This window comes from Triplophysa dalaica, chromosome 14 (genome assembly GCF_015846415.1).
Source record: "Triplophysa dalaica isolate WHDGS20190420 chromosome 14, ASM1584641v1, whole genome shotgun sequence".
Classification (NCBI taxonomy): domain Eukaryota; kingdom Metazoa; phylum Chordata; class Actinopteri; order Cypriniformes; family Nemacheilidae; genus Triplophysa; species Triplophysa dalaica.
The window spans coordinates 7,063,013-7,082,361 of NC_079555.1; the positions used below are offsets into that span (position 1 = coordinate 7,063,013).

The window sequence follows — 19,349 nt, forward strand, 5'->3', positions numbered from 1 at the left end:
AAGATTCAACACAATATCAAGAGTTGTTTTGCACAGATCAACAAATTCAGCACCATTTGATTTATATTTATTAAATGAGAACACACACACACACACGAGAAAGATCTTTATTTTCCAATCTCTCCTCACTGGTTATGTTCCAGTGAACAATCACACCTGGTTTCATTTTTACACGACACGACTCATGAAAATTCCAGCATTTCTTTGCATTGCAGCAGATTGTTTTTAAAAAAAATAACTCAATGAAACTTAAAACTCAATCAACATATTGGAACATCTTCAAACAAGCACTGCCCATACAACGTCGGATTTGTCTTGTGATGATATCAGAGATATGCTCTAAATGTTTTGTGTAAGCAGATTTCTTGATCCCCAGCTGTCATTCAGTGTCCCCTTGGCCATTAGCTGTGAAGAAGCCGCAGGGGTGGGTGAGTAGATGGGTAGGTGCGTCACCGGGTTAACTGCCAGATGTTTAAACTGTATGGAATGTAATAATATGAGGATGGGGGAAAGTGTCATGTTTTGAGAGCACAAGACATCAACAACCACAATACAAGTTACTATACAGAACCTTTAATAAACATCAAGCATATAACCAAACAGATTTTTCCAAATTTAAACAGTTTCATAACATAAATATATAACATAAATAAGGAACTAAATTCTGCCCTACACCTCTGAGGAGGCAAGCGGGCAGAACCCGAGCCTTGGGCATCACAGGTGTTGAGAGAAAGTGATTGTGAGTGAATGTGCTCTGTCAGTGTGTCTATCTGAAGAGCCTGTTGCGTTTTGTGGTAGAGCCAATCTTGTCCACGCTACCTTCGCTATCGCTGCTGGAGTCAGAGTCGCTGCTGCCCGAGTAAGCACCGAGACCCGGGAGGATGCCCACGCATACAGCGGCAGAGGGCAGGTGGAGAACTCCTGAGCGGGTTTCGTCTGTGCCGGGGGATTTGGGATCAACCGCCTCCTGCTCTGAGAACACAAGAGCATAAACACATATAATTTTTTTTTCAAGCGTGTATAAAATATCTTCTGTGTTCTGCAGAAGAAATTCAAAGAATGTTGTTAACAGGCACACATTGACTTGGTTTTGTGTCCATACAATGAAAATGTTGTTCGGTTACCAACTTTCTTTAAAATTTCTTCTTTTGCGTTATGCTTTGAAAAGTAAGTCATACAGGTTTGAAATGACAAGAGAGTGAGTAAATGATGACAAAATTTTACATTTTTGGGTGAACTATATCTTTAAGACTGCTATCAGTACAAATGATCTGTAAACTTCATCTTATTGATGAAGCCATTGAAAAATCCATTTTGTAAACAGTAACTATGGCATGCTTGTAAATTAACTTGTCAAAAAAAACTCAACATTAAAGTCTAATGGGCAATTTCTGTGTAAATCTAGAATACACCACAGATGCTGTGGAATAAGGCTTAACTTGTATTTAACCCGAAAATCCCTTCAGTTACACTTCTGAAATAGATCAAAGTTTTACAGTGACTTTTTTCATGATTCAGGATAAGACGATATGCAAAACTTTTTAGGTTTTTAAAAGTTATGATATTCTGTTACCATTTTAAAGCAATTAAAGCACTTTGATTTAAGAGGCTTGATAATAATCAAAAATGCATTAGATTACATAATTCATACGAGTATTTAACTTTGCACACCTGTCTGACTGCCATTGCCTGCTACCGTCTCCTCTGCTTTCAGCCTTTTACTCCCCTCTGAGGACTGCGATGAACTGCAGGACAATGACATACACACCAAAAAAAACAATGGGACTACCGGGAACCTTAGTTTGTAAGGGAACTATCAACCCTTTTAGCTCCATTAGTCCCAATATAAATGTAAATTACACTTGCTTTATAAACATCAACGTCAAAATGATTTTCGTTTCTAACTGCCCTGTTTTGGTACCTGCGCCGTTTGACTGCTCCAGCCAGCAGGTGGGCCTGAGATAGGTGACTGGTCCTGTGTTCTGATGGCTTGGGTCCTGCTTTTTTCTCTGGTTCCTTCTTTTGGCCCTCACCACTCGCCAGCTTCTGCAGAGCACTGTGACGCTTATCGGTTAAGAAAAATCATTGACCGGTGTAACTAAGCTCTGAAAGAAATCAGAGCAACAATTGACAACCTACTTTCCAGCACTGCGTTTTAAATATGCAGTTGCTTATACGCAAAATAAACTAATGATAGGACACACAATCCTTACTGGAGCAGTTACCACAAAAACAAAACAAAACCACTTTGAAAGCCTTCTGGCAAGGATGTTGCAATAGAGCAGCCAGCTCAAAGCCACTGTCACCGCAGATATCAACCCTACTTCCTTTTTCTCGCACTCCCAAATAGCCTAAAAAGGTGACACACTTAAAGATAAGACCAATTTTGTGCCTGCATGAGAGGCGAATACAGTAGAATTAGGGCACATTAGTGTATTATGAGGCTGATAGCCGGTCTCGGCGGTGCTTTTAGATGCAGTTATCAAGCCCAGGGAAAGGTTTTAGTTGCCACGACAACGCATCCTCCAACCTTCTATCTGCAAGCTTACCTGATTGGCAGAAGAGAAGGGGCACAGCTGATCGTGTCACTAGTTTCACAATGAAAAATCAATTGTGGTATGAACAAAAGCATTGGGGTTCTATGCAACAAAATTGTGTTAATCACATGATCTCCATCCAATCATCAGCTTATTCTGCACAGCTATTGAACTGTGTGGCTGAAGTATCACTCAAGTACAACAGTTTTCCAGTTGCAAAACAAAGTAAATTACTTGAAACTAAAAGCACACAGACAGGCAATTTTCCCGTTTCATCTCCCCCATTTGCCTTGTCTGCGTGACTTTCTGTTGAAACCCACAGCGCACGGGGCTCTTATTTGAGTGCATGTACACTAACAAGGTACAAGAACTCCACTTTACTTTTCACCGGCATCAGTGTGTTTGACAGCTGCGTCTTCCACTGCCGCCTTAACATATGAGAGAGCGGAGACAGTTTCAGGCGGAGAGCAAAACTGTCTGTCAATTTTTCAAGAGTTGGATGACAGTAAAATTGGGTGCGCTTTAAAAAGGATATCCTGTATTCCTTTATCTCCTGAGCGTCCTCTTCCCGCCTGCGCTTCTCTATGAGACACTGCTGCCGGGACACCTCATCGAGAAAGCTGGTCTCATCTTCTTCCAGACCTTTAACCATGTTTTCTGTAGTGGACATGAACAGAATTGTTTGTTGGTTTGTTTGTTTATATTGTGCATTTAGTGGGAACCCAAATGTCTTAGAATAAAATAAGTGTATTAGTAATGGAAATTCTGGCAACATTTATCTATTCTAGTTTCTTGAAGAAAAAGTGTACCCAGAAATTAATTTAGCTGCTTTTTGTTCCATACAATGAATTTCATGAGTGACTTACAATCTGCATAATCTCCAAACTTCTTTTGTTACACAGAAAAAAGCAAGACATGCAGGTTTGACACACGACACCATAATTGTTTGGTGAATTATCCTTTTAAGAATTTAGGATCCTATAAGATTATTTCTGAAAAAACAAGACATTCAAACATCCTGAGTGGAACAGACTCTCAAGATTCATTCTGTTCCTGTTCTTCTTTATTAAACAGAAAAGTAAATATAAAAAATGGAGAACTAAATATCAAATCCCAATTTATGCTCCCTGCAAATATGACCACCGTGATGGTTCTATAGCTTTCAGATCAAGAGATGTGGCCCGTGGTTTCAACAGCAATAGGAGCAGCAATGGTCGCTAGGGAGACTGAGAGTGGGCTTGTCACCAGGGATACGGAGACGAAGCAGAGATGCTAAGATCATGCCAGTCTCCCATCACCAACCGCAAGAACAGACCTGCTTTTGATCTGCACCACTCCCATCTGTTCACACCCATAGACACCCACTGAAATGCTGAAACACACACCGGCGCTTGTGCACACACTCAGACACACACTTGTGCGCAAGCAGTGACAGATTAACCCCAAAATGAGGTCACATCTAGAAAGGAGAGGCAAGGCCCCCGAGACTCAGATGCGTGACATTTGGGAGACCAGGGTTTGACAAAAAAGGGTTGAAGATGGGAGGTAATCGCAAGTGCTTACTAAATTTGAACTGCTCTTCATATTCTTCCTGTTTCTTGTCTTTCTGCTCTTGTAGCCTCTCAAACAGAGATCGGGGGTCGTATGCTTCTTCTGGGACCTCTGTTATACAGCGAGAATAAACAAAATAAAAAAATGGCACATTTATGCAAGAACAACTAATGTCTGTCATTTTATTTGTTTGGTTTGCTGTTAGTCCAAGGCTGAGATCTTCTTACCCTCTGGGTCATCTGGTTTGCGGACCTTCTCCCATTCTTCCTGCCTCTTCTTTCTGGTCTCTTCTAGTTCAGATTCTGAAACAAACTTTTTGCCAAGATCCACACCATCTGCCATGGCAGAACCTACACAGCACAGTCATCAGAACACTACAGAGCACATGAAGACTTGATGTTTAATGAGGATGTTTTAAACACGATGTAGCAGCACTATGTGCGTTTATCTACACTCACCTGATTGGTGTCAATTTGATGAGAATAAAAACTGTAGGCTGTTCATGAAGTCATCTGCAGTATATTCTGTTCAGATGGGAAAGAATACAATTTTGAGATAAGCAAGACATTGTGCCCTTCATCTAATAAAGAACTGCAATGACAATGCAAACTGAATTTATGTATTATTAACTATCAATTTTTTACCCAAATTCAAATTAAATTAAATAACATCAATATAAGTCTCATGCCCCAAGGTCCTAGGATATTTAATACAGTGATTAACATACATTTCAAGCAATGTTAAAAAGCTCAACAACTTCTGTAAAAGATCAACACTCCCCTCTAGTGTTGGATTTGAGCACTGAACACGATAACAGCACAGACTGACACGCTTGCCTTATTTAATGCAACCAAAACTTTAAAAAGCAGAAGCATCAAAAATATATAATGCATATTTCATATTCATTACTGAAGCAAAACACACAGTTCTCACTTGAGATATACTGCAAAAGCGTTATTTGTACAAATCTACTCAGTTAATCAACACCTCTACTGTCACAGTGGAGCCTGCATGGTAAAGCAGCGTAAGAAAACATCATAACAGAACATACATGCATGCATACTGCGTATAATGCAACATCGGTGAAAAACGATAATGGTGTATATAATAATGGTATAATATAGATAATGGTCCACTTTATTGTGTATATATCCTAAGTCCACTGCAATAAGCAGCTTCAAACACAAATTCTTAGTCAATTACTTGAATATTTGTCTATAACAGCCGTATAGTTTCACAGATCTGACCTGAAGAGCATGCATGGCTATGTTCGAACTCGTTTGGGGATCATTCAAAACATATATTTATATAATAATCGTTCAAATATACGTTATGTAACAAATAAAAATGCTTGTATTGCATGTCAGACAAAAATGTAATTGGTCAAAGATCTAACGAAGAATAAAACACTCGACATGGAAACACGATCAGATATTTACCTAGTCCGGTCTCGTGTCTCTGTAAAAGACGTCCGTGTACAACACCTGCTAGCGGTATGTAGTTCCTTAGCAGAAAGTGCTATGCGGAAATGTAGTTTTTTATAAGACAACGCGCTTACGAAATTTTCACTTTCGATTTTATGCCGTGGTATTTTAGTCTCAGTGAGCAGATTTCCATTATTGCTGTAGTATTTCAAAATAAACGTGCTTATTTATTTCAAAATAAACGTTGTTTGTTTTTGCATGCACACAATTATAGAGGTTTTCTATTGCACCAGCTAGTTTTATATAAATTGTTAGCCTGGTGATTTATTTAGATTTAGGGAATGTTTCAATTTGTGATCGTATCAGTAGAACTCAGGCAGCTAAATTTTCCCAAAATGTTTGCTATTCACTAACACAAAAACGAAACGAAACTAAAAACAGAAAAAGCATGTGACAGATGACATCGTTTTTTTATCACCGTTATCAATCTGTGTAACACAATGAAATCATACGTTTTTGGTGTATTTGACTGGTTGCTGGGAGGGGTCGAGTTCAGCATCATGTGCTGGAGAGAAATACCGGACGACGCGCACTTTCACAGATCTCTGATTGATTCTCCGGCTATCTAATAACATTATTCCTCATGCTTTTACTCTTCGACAATCCTTCATCTTTCACTGCCTGTCTGGATCCGATTTTATCTATGGATAAACACAATGCTGTTTATCGCAGGGGTTGCGTTTGCGAGAATGAATCATATTTCTGAGAAGTAGATTACACACACTTCCCGTCTAGTCTTTGTGTTCGGCCTACTGTACCGCTGCATTTACCGACAACCCTCCGCTTTACCGGGTGAGTAAATGATCGGCTCTGTTGTATTTATATTGTTAGGCAATAAATCAACGTGCCAGATCACCTACATATATTCACCGACGTTTCATTCAGCTATTGTAAGGTGTTGCTAGTTATATTACTGCTAACGTTCATTTCTGACATGATGAAAGAGGCTGTGTTTCCGAAAGCTCTCCCGACTGGACACGATTTGTGTATCAGAGGCGTGTCGTTTTTCGCTAATTATGTTTGCAAAGTGAGCAAGTAAAAATGTTGAGAACATTTTGGGTTATGACACTTTTGAGCTGAACGCGTTCGTTGTGCTAAATGCTGCCTACGTAGGCGGCTCGGTAGAATTTGAGACCCAGCCGGAGACTCAAGTTATTGACGCCAGTTTAGTGAACCACAAATTGTGTAAACTTTCTGTTTATTGTTTTTGTAAATGACAGTGATTGTGTTAGAAGGTCAGTGTTCATGCACATGAGTGTGTGTGTTTATTTATGTATAATTGTTGTTGAGAAGTTGTCTGAGTGCTAACGTTAGCTGTTTAAGTTAGCGCTAACTAGCTGCTAACACTGACATCTTGCACGGGGAAGATTATGTGTGTAGTTTAAGTAACCGTGTACGACTTATTTCGTGTAATTTAACTATCATTTTGACTGGTTATTAATAAGCAGGTCTTTAAAATGTGAGGTTTTAGATGGTAACAATGATTGTGTTGTACTGGATGTTTACAAACTTTATGCCTTAAAGCCAAACATTGTTTTCCTGGGCAGGACAACAACACCAGGCTTTTGCCTAGGAGCAATCACTTTATTCTATAAAACTCCTATAATAAGGTTATAGCTCACAACCCTGCGGTCTGTTTAAATTTGAGTCCTCTAATGCAATCTTGTGATAATCAGATCATAGGGTTTCATGATGGAAATACTTTTATGTAAATGTCTTATTTTAGCCCTCCATAAAACAATGTTGGTTCTTTGAGCTTATTATGTGTTTTTTTTTCACGTCCTGGTTTTTCTTCCCATATTGATGATAATTTGATAAGTGACTAATTCAATTTCCCTGTCTGTCTCACAGGAGTGAAAACCTCCCGGGCTGTAGGATGCGTGTTGACAGCACCATCAGTTTTGTTCGTCTGCGTCTGGCTGCAGAGCGTCTGCAGTAGCACAATGACCGACGCGTCTACCCTACTCGTACCGAGACACCCTCTTAAGTCCTTCCAATGATATGATAGTAGCCACCTGGATTGCATTCTGTGCCAGCAGGAGCCTCGCGCGGGTTCTACGACTGACCGTAGAACAGCTGCAGTCAGTGCAGTTTTGGCCCAGCCTCTCGTCCAGCGGAGCCATGGGGAACAGCTGTGTGTGCAGAGAGGACAGTGACGTGGAGGAGGGATCGGCCCCTCGCAGGCAGCTCAGGCGAGTGGATAACTCGATATCAGAATCCCAGGAGGCAAGAGGCAGCAGGCCCAGGGACCCGGTCCGACCACCCAGACGAGGTCGAGGGCCGCACGAACCACGTCGGAAAAAACAAAACGTGGATGGATTGGTACTGGACACGCTGGCTGTTATCAGGACTCTTGTTGACAAGTGAGTGTAACTTGGAGATGCACTCCATACGTGATTTGATGTTTATTCTGTGTGGGAACACATCATGAACGTCATATCACTTTAAATTTCCATTTGGTTGTGTGTCCGCAATAAAATCTCTCCATCTGTGGCTAAATGCATTAGGTGCGTGCGATGTCAAAAATACATTTGTGTCTCATTTTTAAAGTCACGATTGTTTACCGCACTGATGCCGCACCCATTTCCAGGCCCTTTACTTCTACAAAATGCATCTTTATATTTGCAGATGGAGAGTTGATCAACGAGCCTGTCTAAGTTCTTTAATGAGGGTGGCATTATTTATTCATTCGCACAGCAGTACATTTAATCTTAATGTATTGCCTAAAACGGCAGCTTGATATACCAGAAGAACACTTCATGTTTCTTTAAACATTTTGGCTTGATATCATAGCCGCCAGTAACTCTTCCTCGTGTTCTTACACCTTCCCACTCAGCTACCGGCCTATAGCTATCAAATGATTAGAGCTTGTTTTATCTACCCGTGATATTCATTGGCTCAGACCTTAGTGATCCCACTGATTTATTTGCATGTCAGGTGACAGCTCTGTTAAAGGGATACTACACCCAAAAATTAAAATCCTGTCATCATTTACTGACCTTCCGGGTGTTCCAAATCACATTTATTTGTTCTGATGAACACAGAGAAAGATATTTGGAAGAATGCTTAAATGCAGACAGTTTTTGCGTTGACTCCCATAGTAGGAAAATTTACTTTGTCATTTTATTGTTCTGTTGAACACAAAAGAAGACATTTTGAAGAATTTAGGACAGCAACCAGTTCTGGGGCACTTTTGACTACCATTGTATATATTCCTACATTGGTAGTCAATGGGGGGCAAAATCTGTCTGGTTTAAAGCATTCTTCCAAGTATTTTTCTCTGTGCTCTCTGATGAATAAAGTTTCATTTTTGGTTTAAATATCCCTTTAATTGTTTAATTGTGGGATTAAAGTGTTTCTTTTTTGTCAGATTTAAAGGTAAATATTTTGAAGACACAATTGGGAGTGTTAGTCTTTTATTCTTTCTCTCGTTTGTTTGAAGATGGATTATGTGTTGTTTATTCAACCACATCCTTTGACACCTGTTGCTTCACATGTGTACACCTGTAGCTCAGGCAGGTTGATAGACTGCATGAATACCGCAACATTTTTCGTTAAATAAAAAGAGTATATAATTGTGGTTTAACAATACATAGTGCTGCTCTCCATTTTTCATTTAATGGAAAGAGTATTTAAACTTTGCATTACTATGTAATGTTACTCATTTCATAAGTCATCTTTTATTATTTCATGTTTGATCCTTCCGTTTTCACCTTTCTTTGATAGTTATTCTTTTGTACTTGTAAGGGGTCAAACACATTTGCAGGAAGTAGGGCTGCCCAATATGGAAATGGTAGAAATATGGCCAATTTTCAACAACTGAATCATTTAAATACTTCAAACATTGTTGGTCAAAGTTTTAAAGCAGAGAGACTGGTGTGCGTAGTGAATGTTAGTGCCTGCGTGTGCATAAGTGCATAACTGTCAAAAAACAGCATTAAAAATTTTCTATATTTCATAAAATGCCACAAAATCTGTGGTTCCCCTGAATCCACCTTGGGGGGCCCCCATTTTGGGAACCACTGATTCAGCATTTTGTATTACTTGGTAAAAGTACCTCAGAGATGACATAATTTTGTAGGCCAACCTGAAAATTAGTGCCACACTGGTTCCCTGGTCCGAAAGCCTATGCATTTTACCCATAGACATTTGGAAGAAAGCAAAAACATAAGATCAGTGAAAGGTTTATGAAATTTACATGTATCAAGATAATCTTTACAAATTAACACAACAATTGTTCTTTTTAAGCCTATATACAATCTCCAGAAATAAAAATCAAACACGAAGTTATAATCAGACTAGACTACTGTCGCTGGATATAAAGTCACCACCACCAAACCACCAACAACTTTCAAACTTTATTTAAGACATGTTCTGCGGTGAGTTAAGATTGAACCGAAAGTTCTAAAATGCTAACTCGCTTCCGTGTGTGGCATACAAACATACGTCATTTCTGCGATAATCTATTGTCCAGCCCTAACAGGAAGTTATGACAAATATGTTAATCATAATACCTGAAACTCCCAAACACACCTGCTGCCATATCTTTGAAAATATCCATTACAGAAATATGTTCTGTGCCGAGCCAAAGCGTGGAAACTATCAAATATTTTGATGTGACCTTCACACCAGTCACACAGCAGTCAGACACCCATAGCTGTGGGCATAGAACGGCTCTCTCTTTCTCAACCACCCTAGCCGCCTTTTCCTTTGCCTCATCTGCTTTTTGAAAACATAACCAATAGTGCCTACGGGCCTCTGATTTATGACTGACAAATGAACCACATCAATGACACTCCGCAGAGTCGAGGAGAATTTATTGTCCCTGACTAAACGTCTCTCGTGGTGTTTTTATATGCCGGGCTTTCTCCAGGAGCGTCCCCGGGGAGTTTGCTATCGCTGCTTAGATTTACTGTTGCGGTCCCAGCCTGTAAAATAGATGCATAGAGCCTGCAGCCAAAGCAGCAGCAGCAGCAGTAGTCTGGCCTAACCTCCCCTCCAATAGCGATCCGTCATGTGTCGTACAATCGCCCATTATACCATTAGGCTTTCATAACTAATGTCTAGAGCCAAGGACTAAATCAGATGCTTACCCAAACACACACACACATGTGCCCAGGGAATGAGACACAGAAGGAAACATTTGTTTACTAGATTGCTCTACTTCTGTTGGCATTTCCATTAAGATCATGTGGTTTTTTTTGTGTTTCAGTGACCAAGAGCCGCCGTACTCCATGATCACATTACACGAGATGGCCGAGACGGGTGAGTAAAGTTGGCGCTGCATGGGGGTCAACTAGTATTTTTTCTATTAGAGAAACAAGTGCAGCTGGTTGTCAACCCCTGGCTCCCGATTAATTTATTAGAATGTTAATCTTCGAATGGAAGCTGTGTAAGCTCTGCGGGTATTACTTAACGCTGCGTTTGAAGTTTGGTTCGAACCCCGTGTCGCCATTGTCATGGTTCAGTTTTGCGGAGGCAGATGAAGTGTGTGGGTCACGGCTCATCTTCAGGCTTTAAAGTCTCTCGGAGCCTCATACTAGAACAAACACCATGGGTATATGTTTTTTTATATTTGTTCTTGTAAGCTGTGCTGTGTTTTTATGGTACACAGTGCTCCGTTGTTTGTGTGCATACTGACTTTGCATGCTAATTTACTTGGTAATCTTTTTGTTTTGTGTTTGTACTGTACATTACCTGCAACGCACGTGAATGCACTGACGTGGTTTTGGAGGTTCGGATCAGGGGTTAAAATTTTGCAAGGTCATGTGTGGTTCGCCACTCTGACTCTCTCTGCTGCTGATTTTATTTATATGTGCATCTGTTGCTCCGAGCTGAGCCTGCATGTTGTGCTTTGAGACTCTGTGGCGTCAGGTGGCTTCATACTGGAGTAAACAGGTGGAAACACTGCTCTGGGCTTTAAGACTTAGGTCACAACCCCTGAAGAGATTACAGGCCTGTTTTTACATTGTTTCTGTTCTAGAGCTATATTTTAGAGGCAAGTTAAGGGTTGGTCAGCTAGGTTTAAGTTCGATGAAATTAGGGTGCTTTATTGCTGGCTTCAAGTACTCAAAGATTCGAGGGCTGTTCATCAATTATCACGAATTATTAATACTTTATAATAATATACTGTATGTCTGTAGAAAATATTTGCATGTATATATTTATATTTATTATTTTTTTAAAACATTTTTTATATTTTCTATACATACGTGTGTGTTTATAAATACAAAAATAATATGCACAGTGCACAGACATAAATTATTATATAAACAAACTTTTATTCTGTAAATAGTATAAAATATTTTTTTCATTAGTAATTTACTTGTCCGATTACACATATATTTCATTTGAAGTGTCAATATATTTGGTTCGGATCCTGATTGGTCAAGTTTGCTTGTAAGTGTTTTACGTAAGTGTCCGGGGCGGCCACACACATATGTTAACACAGCTATATTGCTACAGAACAAAGGCGAGCAGTAATTATTTTTAGTGTCAGGGCTGTCCCTTAACCTTTTTTTCGCACATAGCGTTGGTGCTACAGATGTTTTTGTAGCACAGGCCAAACAGTTGTAGCACAAGTATAGAAAGTCTGTTGTCATCATTAAAAAAATATGCAAGTGCAGTTCATCCCATGAATAAGCAGGTAACTAACACATACATTGTTACACATAGATGGATCAATTAGGGCCATATATCTTTTTTATTAGTTCTTCAATTTTTTGACCATACAATATAGGTATATTTGTCCACATAGATTACTGTGGTATACTATAGTGTTATTTACGAAGTAAACTTCAGTGAAATTCCTAGATACTGCCTTTGAACCTTACTATAGTGTACTACACAGTTTACTACAGTTTATCAATTTTCTACAAGGGTACAGTTCCTTTAGCTACTACAGTATTTTATGTCCAATTTATGGACTTTAATTCTGATGGGTCGTCGGGAAGACGCTTGAGTTTTAGTGTGCTTGACCATAGCTTCACTCAAATGGTAAAATCAAATGTTGGTAAAATAAACTCTCTTAGAAACTCCGGAGAGGAAGTTTATGTGTTTATATCATCATACAGTGCAGACGGAGACAAATCCTCAAACATCACTCATGTAGTATGTTAATCTGTGCACCTCGTTCACTCAGACACGCAGAACAGCCAGAGGTCATATTTAAAAACAAGATTCCACCTCTGCATATTGTTATATGGTCTCAATGCGGTGTCGCACAACCGCGACAAAGGCAATTCACACAAACACACAGCTCTGTTTTATGCACCTATTCTTATTATTCCCTCAGCACTGGTATTATTATAAAAAAATTAAAGTAACTTGTCCCATCAACAAGCGTTAATGTTGCACCCTTATGTATGCGATGAATCGTTGAACAGCCCTCACGTTCTACGAGAGCAACGTTGGTCCTTACTTCAAATCGATCGATGTTTGGCCTTTCTGGGAAAGCTGCTAATTCATAAAGTGGTATCTCATTCTTGCCACTTTTCATGTATTGTTATGTGAATATTGATTATGTGATGTGTAAAAGTACATGTATCCATTGTTATATCGCTCATTTGTTAAGTGACAACATACATAATATTGACATTTTATATTCTTATATTGGCCAGCCTGTTTCTGAAATGTCGGCGTTGGTCTTCAGAAAACCCATATTATTCTACCAATAATTTTCAGCTTCTGAATGCAACGTTATCATTGCACTGCTTTGCTATAAGAAAATAAACAAAACACATATTTTATATAAAAAAAGGTATGTTTGTGTATCTGAGTGACTTCTTTTGTCTCTCGTTTCCCCCTGTAGATGATGGCTGGTTGGAAGTGGTGCAGTCTTTAATTCGGGTAATTCCTCTAGATGACCCATTGGGTCCAGCTGTAATAACCCTGCTGCTGGATGAATGCCCTTTGCCCACCAAAGTGAGTTCATATATACAGTACATATGTATGCACACTATGCGCATCATATTTTCCAGCTAGATTTTTCATTACGGATGCTAATGCACCTCTATTTATGCTATACCTTTGCATATTGGATTTCAAACCTTTCTTTTCTATATAAAAGACAAGCCCTATGTCTTTCTTTGGCTTACATCAGCAGACACTCCATGTTTCACCATGTTTTCTTATTCCTATTTTTTGTTGACACTCAGGTTAAAACTGTTTATTCTTGTTGTCATTACTACCACCTGTATATGTCTAGAGTGGTGTTAACCAGCCAATGGCTCTTTAGCAAGAAGCCTAGTTGACATCACAATATCTTCAAAAATGGGCATCATTTGGTTTTGTCATTGATTGTTTATTGGTTTGCTTATCTTCTAAGGATGCTTTGCAGAAGTTGTCGGACATGTTGAATCTAAGTGCTGCTGTCGCCCGTCAGGATGCCCTCATCCCTGCCAAACACCGTAACACCACAGCAGTGCTAGGCTGTCTGGCTGAGAAGCTGGCTGGTGAGAAAAGCACACATACAAAACTACAAGGCTTACACACAGAATTGGTCACGGAGGTGTCCGGTTAATAAGAGGAGAAGCATCCATATAAAACCCTGCCAACCAGTTTTCAGGGTTTCGTGACATGAAAACGAGATCCGTTGCATCCTGCTTGACCTCTTTTGTGCTTGCATACTCCGAAGAGCTGAGTTTGCATAACGCGAGCTGCAGACCTGTCATGCCCCAGCATGCTGCAGTCTCCCTTAGAGGTCTGTGATATGACGGCCTTGCTGAGTCTGCAGCACACAAACACACAGAGTTAACCCAGGGTTACCTACAGTCACTTTTTGCCCAGTTCTTTGAAGATGCATGCTAGATCAACTCATTGTCCAAAATCTTTTGAGTTCTGACTCTTTTGGTTACAGGTCCAGCGAGCATCGCTCTTCTCAGCACTGGAACTCTGGAGTACCTGCTTGAGAGTTTGGTAAGAACATTACGTACTGTGGACTTTATGCACTACTGTACACACCCTATTTCACAACACATTTTAACAAACCCTGAACATTTTTAGAAACAATACATGATGCCACTGTGGTTATTTATAACTTATTGACGTTAAAACTGGAGGAAGTATGTCAATAAAAATAAGCTAGTTATGTAGAATATGGCCCCTTTAAAGTTTGTTTTTATTGTTTTACAATTGAATGATCGACGTTACACAATTTAATGATCAACTTGACCACACCCTCCTTATGTTGTAGTTTCTAATGAAGTTGTTGTAATTCTGTCTTTGTCAATAATATTGTGGTGTTACTGTTTCCAGAGCTCTGAGGCCCACCCCACTGTCATGCTGTTCGCTCTCATCGCATTAGAGAAATTCTCTCAAACCAGTAGGTTTGACTCCTTTCCTTTTAATGCTACGTGGATTATGTCACGAATTTTAAACCGAAACAATTAAATTTTAATTGGAGCTTGTTTTTGTTTAAGGCGAGAACAAGCTTACAGTATCAGAGTCGTGTATCAGTGATCGCCTCTCTGTTTTGGAATGCTGGACCGATCATCCCGACTACCTTAAGCGCCAAGTCGGCTTCTGTGCTCAGTGGAGCCTGGATAACCTCTGTGAGTAATCTTGACTGCAGTGGTTCACATCTCTTTTACAGGAACAAGATCAATCAGGAATACTGTAGTTTTGTAGCCAAGGCTTTTTAAATGAAGTGAACATTTCATTCAAAGGTTTGTATCTAGTGTTTCTCATTCAGAATTTTATCTCTGGTCACATTTTGCTCTGTAGTCATTAAAGAGGGCCGCCAGTTCACCTATGAGAAGGTCAACCTGAGCAATATCAACGCCATGCTAAACAGTAATGATGTCAGCGAGTATCTTAAGATCTCTCCTACTGGACTGGAGGTAAGAGACAAACTGCTTATTGATATCCTTCATGCGTAATCTACATAAAATTTTTTAGGTAAAACCTGAAATTCAATGGGTTGAATTTAAAAGAGCAAACGGATTTAACAGAATTCAAAGAATGGTATTCTTGAATAGTACATTCTTGCTGGTAGCTGAAGGATGTTGAAAATGGATGTGCACACAGGACATAATGGATGTGTAGTGTGAATGAGTTTGGATTCTGTAGAAATCTTCTGTGGGTGCAGATTCTGTGTGGGCCAGCTGATGATTCAGAGAAACAGCTTTCACAAGGACACAATATCCCACAAAACATAAACAATATTTTTTCACACTTCAGTAAATGGTTGAAATATCAACTCTATTCTTGGAAAGTACTAAACGTGCACTAGATTTTTCCAGGAATCTGCAAAGAAGAGACATTTTTAGTTATAGCATATCAAAAAAAGGTACCAAGTTGGTAAAAAAACTTTTTCTAGTATCTCGTTACAATTATGTATAGCACCCAGGTACCAAATTAAGTATAAAATTTCCAACTTTGTGGCAATTGAACTTACAGGTGGTTATAAAAAAGATTGTTTATAGTTTTTTGCTATGGCATCATGAATTTCCCTGGTCTAGGTACATCCAACTGAATTTTTTGTATCATGGCTACATTCGTATCACTTTTTTTGTCATTAGTAAATCTGTCTTGCTTCTCAGGCACGGTGTGACGCTTCGTCATTTGAGAGCGTTCGCTGCACGTTCTGCGTGGATTCTGGTGTTTGGTACTATGAAGTCACGGTCATCACCTCTGGTGTCATGCAGATTGGCTGGGCAACCAAGGACAGCAAGTTTCTCAACCATGTGGGTTCCTGATTGTGTTTAGTTGTTTATGTCTTCACTCGTCAACAAATTAAGTTCTTTAATGAGAGTATTTTGTGTGTGTGTGTGTGTGTGTGTGTGGGTGCACAGGAGGGTTATGGGATTGGAGATGATGAATACTCATGTGCGTACGATGGCTGCAGGCAGCTGATCTGGTACAACGCTCGCAGTAAACCTCACTCCCACCCCTGCTGGAAAGAAGGTTTGTGCAGAGCTTCCTGTTCCATATGATCATCACATACAATGAGTTTTATCATTTTTAAAATGTTTTGTGAGCATTGTACTTTGGGATTTTGTAGGTGATGCCATAGGCTTCCTATTGGACCTCAGTAAAAAGCAGATGATCTTTTATCTAAATGGACACCAGCTGCCTCCTGAGAAGCAGGTGTTCTCCTCTGCAACGTAAGCAAAGTACATAACACAACTGAAGAATCATAGAAGTGTTCATGGAGCTCTTTTAACAACTTGCTTTTCATTTGTTCTCTGTCAGATCTGGCTTCTTTGCTGCAGCCAGTTTCATGTCCTACCAACAGTGTGAGTTCAACTTTGGTGCCAAGCCCTTCCGCCATCCCCCCTCCATTAAATTCAACACATTTAATGAATTCGCCTCACTCGCATCGGATGAGAAAATCATTCTGCCTAGGTTTGTTTTGATTGTTTGATTTCTAAACACAAGACAAAGTATAAGTGGTTTCTACCACACCTGATTGATGCATTCTGCCTCTATTCATAGCAGACAGTGCTTATTGAGTTTCTCTTTATTTCACTTTTATTTCAGACACAGGCGCTTGGCTTTGCTCAAACAGGTCAGCATCAGAGATAACTGCTGCACCCTCTGTTGTGACCAGATGGCAGACACTGAACTGAGACCCTGTTTGCACAGGTAAAAAGATCACCATGTACTGTAGTAACAGTGTGAACACCAGTGGGTTATTGGTAACAGACATTCTTAAAATGCTGATTAAACTGTCCTGTTTATGCTATGAATATGAAACTTGCAAAACCTATAATTTGTTGCCTGACAAAAGCATTACACAAGTGATAATCCCATGCTTTATAAATGTAACTTCCATATCTAGGGACCATAAGACTTATCGTAAAGACAAATATCGTAAAAAGGGCATTGCTTTGTTAGCTCGGGCCAGTAAGCAAGCATCTAGCAATCACCTAGAACAACCATTTATTACTGTATTGTAATCCGTTTAATTGTGGTTAACAGTGCTGATGTTCATTTTCTCAGTAGTACTATATGTTTCTGTACTTTTCCTGCAGTGGAATTTGTATGGAGTGTGCAATACAGCTGGAAACATGCCCACTTTGTCGTCAGGACATCCAGACACGAGTCAGACTAATTTCCCACGTGTCCTGACATTAGCTACAACAACCCTACATACGGACTTTGGCCCTCAAGCTTCCATCCTGACCAGTCCCTTCTGTCTGAGAGACCCACCTGACCAATCGAATCATGATGCTGTCTCAGGATTGGAACCTTTAATGCTTTGCGAGGATGGATAAATCAGACCCTCCATAAAGCTGTAGGAAAGAGAGAAAACTACACTGTTGCACTCCAAGGAGACCCCAATCAGAGAGGCAGTGAGGGTTAATGTGGATATTTGGAGTTTTAACGTTTTTTTTGGGAAGTTTGTAATCACAATTTTCAGGCACAGATAGCATATGGAAAATAAATTTGTTACATGCTGATCTGTTTAAGAGTCTTTCACCTCAAACTCTAATCAGGGTCTTATACAGTTTGTGTCTCTGTTCGGATGTGTTTAATGTACTGTATATGTGACTTCTCTGTTCAATTACAAGCCACAAACAACAACTTATCTTGTTTGTTTCCTCTCAATGTTAACGCCTGCCCCAGAATCCCATTATTCTTCTCCTTCAGACTTGATTGTACATTAATCTGTTCTGGGTTGATTGCCCCACATTCTAATTACAAATGTCTTGATGATTCGAGACACTGATTTTTTTAGTAATTACTTTTTTATTGATGTACGATACAAAGCCCATTGAGAAACAAAATGCAGTCAAATTACATCCGATGAAATAACAGGCTCGAGTGAAAGATCACGTCACACATTGTCTAACCACAAAGATATACTTATATTGAAGATATACTTGCGACAACCCATAATTGAGGTTTGGGGAAATGTTATGTGATTCCTCCTATGGTAATACACATATCAGTGTCCTAATGCTGCTGAGGCCAAATGTGAATGTTCTGAAGCAGTTACAGAGAGACGGAAATCTCCGGAGCTCCCAAAGATAAGAGAGTGTGATTTGAATTAAGAATATTTCATTTTCTGAATTCTGATGTTTGTAATAAATGTCTGTTTTATGTGTTGCACCGGCGTTGTTACAGTTTCCATTATTGACTGTGTGTAATGCATGAGTATTAGTTATTAAAAATTGGATCATATGTCAAATCTATCCCGTTTAGAAACCAATGCTCTTCAATAGCACAAATGTAGAAATACCTCAAATACTTTTCTACAGAATGCTTTTGTATACAGGACACTCTTCTTAATAAATAAATATAAAACAAACTATATAATAGTTATAGCATTGATATTAATACAAATATTAATACTACACTAGACAGAACATTGTAAAGGATTCTTTACATTTTTTTGGCAATGGTTTGGGAAGTTTTCAATTTGACTGTAACCCTGTTTATGAGAGTCTGGCTCATAGTCTGCGTTTCAGTAACATAACAATTAAGTTCGGATCAGGTTTGGGCTTTGTTCACACCTGTCAATCATTTCTATGAGAATTGCTTTGTCCACAGGGGCATTGTCGTGTTGAACTAGAAAAGGGCCCTTCCCAAATTATTACTGTAAGACGGAAAGCATTAGAAAATACTGTAATAGCCAAACCTGTTCATTAAAAGGACACATACTTTTATCCATATAGTGCAGTACAGCCCTGGGGGGACGATTGACACATATGCGTAACAACACCACATCAACCCGCGTGTGTCACTCCCATAACAAAAGAATCATTTCCAGTCACTCTTATAATATCAAACATTTCCTCTTGTGAGTCACTGTATTGTACTAACAAACAAA

General features: G+C 39.4%; 2 protein-coding genes across 7 annotated transcripts; one reads left to right on the forward strand and one right to left on the reverse strand.

Annotated features, from left to right (window-relative positions):
• Positions 1-91: 91 nt before the first annotated feature.
• Positions 92-5,589, reverse strand: psme3ip1 (proteasome activator subunit 3 interacting protein 1). Of its 4 annotated transcripts, XM_056765756.1 has the most exons (9): positions 5,528-5,587; positions 4,547-4,612; positions 4,316-4,438; positions 4,101-4,199; positions 3,072-3,194; positions 1,922-2,057; positions 1,672-1,745; positions 820-972; positions 92-477 (listed from the first exon to the last, which is right to left on the reverse strand). In XM_056765756.1, exons 3-9 carry the CDS (start codon positions 4,428-4,430, stop codon positions 473-475), a joined length of 705 nt encoding a protein of 234 aa, XP_056621734.1. In that variant the 5' UTR covers positions 4,431-4,438; positions 4,547-4,612; positions 5,528-5,587; the 3' UTR covers positions 92-472. The 4 variants fall into 4 exon arrangements, with proteins under 4 accessions (XP_056621734.1, XP_056621733.1, XP_056621731.1 ...); XM_056765753.1 differs by lacking the exon at positions 92-477 and having other exon boundaries at positions 522-972; positions 5,528-5,589; XM_056765754.1 differs by lacking the exons at positions 92-477; positions 5,528-5,587 and adding an exon at positions 5,336-5,440 and having other exon boundaries at positions 522-972.
• Positions 5,590-5,809: 220 nt separating this feature from the next.
• rspry1 (ring finger and SPRY domain containing 1) lies at positions 5,810-18,629 on the forward strand. Of its 3 annotated transcripts, none has more exons than XM_056765746.1 (15): positions 5,810-6,364; positions 7,424-7,935; positions 10,785-10,837; positions 13,383-13,495; positions 13,899-14,025; positions 14,430-14,488; positions 14,828-14,894; positions 14,992-15,123; positions 15,296-15,411; positions 16,114-16,257; positions 16,366-16,477; positions 16,575-16,677; positions 16,766-16,918; positions 17,054-17,158; positions 17,548-18,629. In XM_056765746.1, exons 2-15 carry the CDS (start codon positions 7,574-7,576, stop codon positions 17,642-17,644), a joined length of 1,743 nt encoding a protein of 580 aa, XP_056621724.1. In that variant the 5' UTR covers positions 5,810-6,364; positions 7,424-7,573; the 3' UTR covers positions 17,645-18,629. The 3 variants fall into 3 exon arrangements, with proteins under 3 accessions (XP_056621724.1, XP_056621726.1, XP_056621725.1); XM_056765748.1 differs by lacking the exon at positions 5,810-6,364 and adding an exon at positions 6,580-6,599; XM_056765747.1 differs by lacking the exon at positions 5,810-6,364 and adding an exon at positions 6,640-6,807.
• Positions 18,630-19,349: the final 720 nt, after the last annotated feature.

Coding starts and splice junctions, on each gene's coding strand:
- psme3ip1 (XM_056765755.1), bottom strand. CDS start 4,430: ATGGCAGATGGTGTGGATCTTGGCAAAAAGTTTGTTTCAGAATCTGAA. Junction 2,058..3,071: donor GGAGATAAAGGAATACAGGA/TATCCTTTTTAA, acceptor ATAAGCGTCACA/GTGCTCTGCAGAAGCTGGCG. Junction 973..1,671: donor AGGCAATGGCAGTCAGACAG/GTGTGCAAAGTT, acceptor TTGTGTTCTCAG/AGCAGGAGGCGGTTGATCCC.
- rspry1 (XM_056765746.1), top strand. CDS start 7,574: ATGATAGTAGCCACCTGGATTGCATTCTGTGCCAGCAGGAGCCTCGCG. Junction 15,412..16,113: donor TCTCTCCTACTGGACTGGAG/GTAAGAGACAAA, acceptor CTTGCTTCTCAG/GCACGGTGTGACGCTTCGTC. Junction 16,478..16,574: donor CCACCCCTGCTGGAAAGAAG/GTTTGTGCAGAG, acceptor GGGATTTTGTAG/GTGATGCCATAGGCTTCCTA.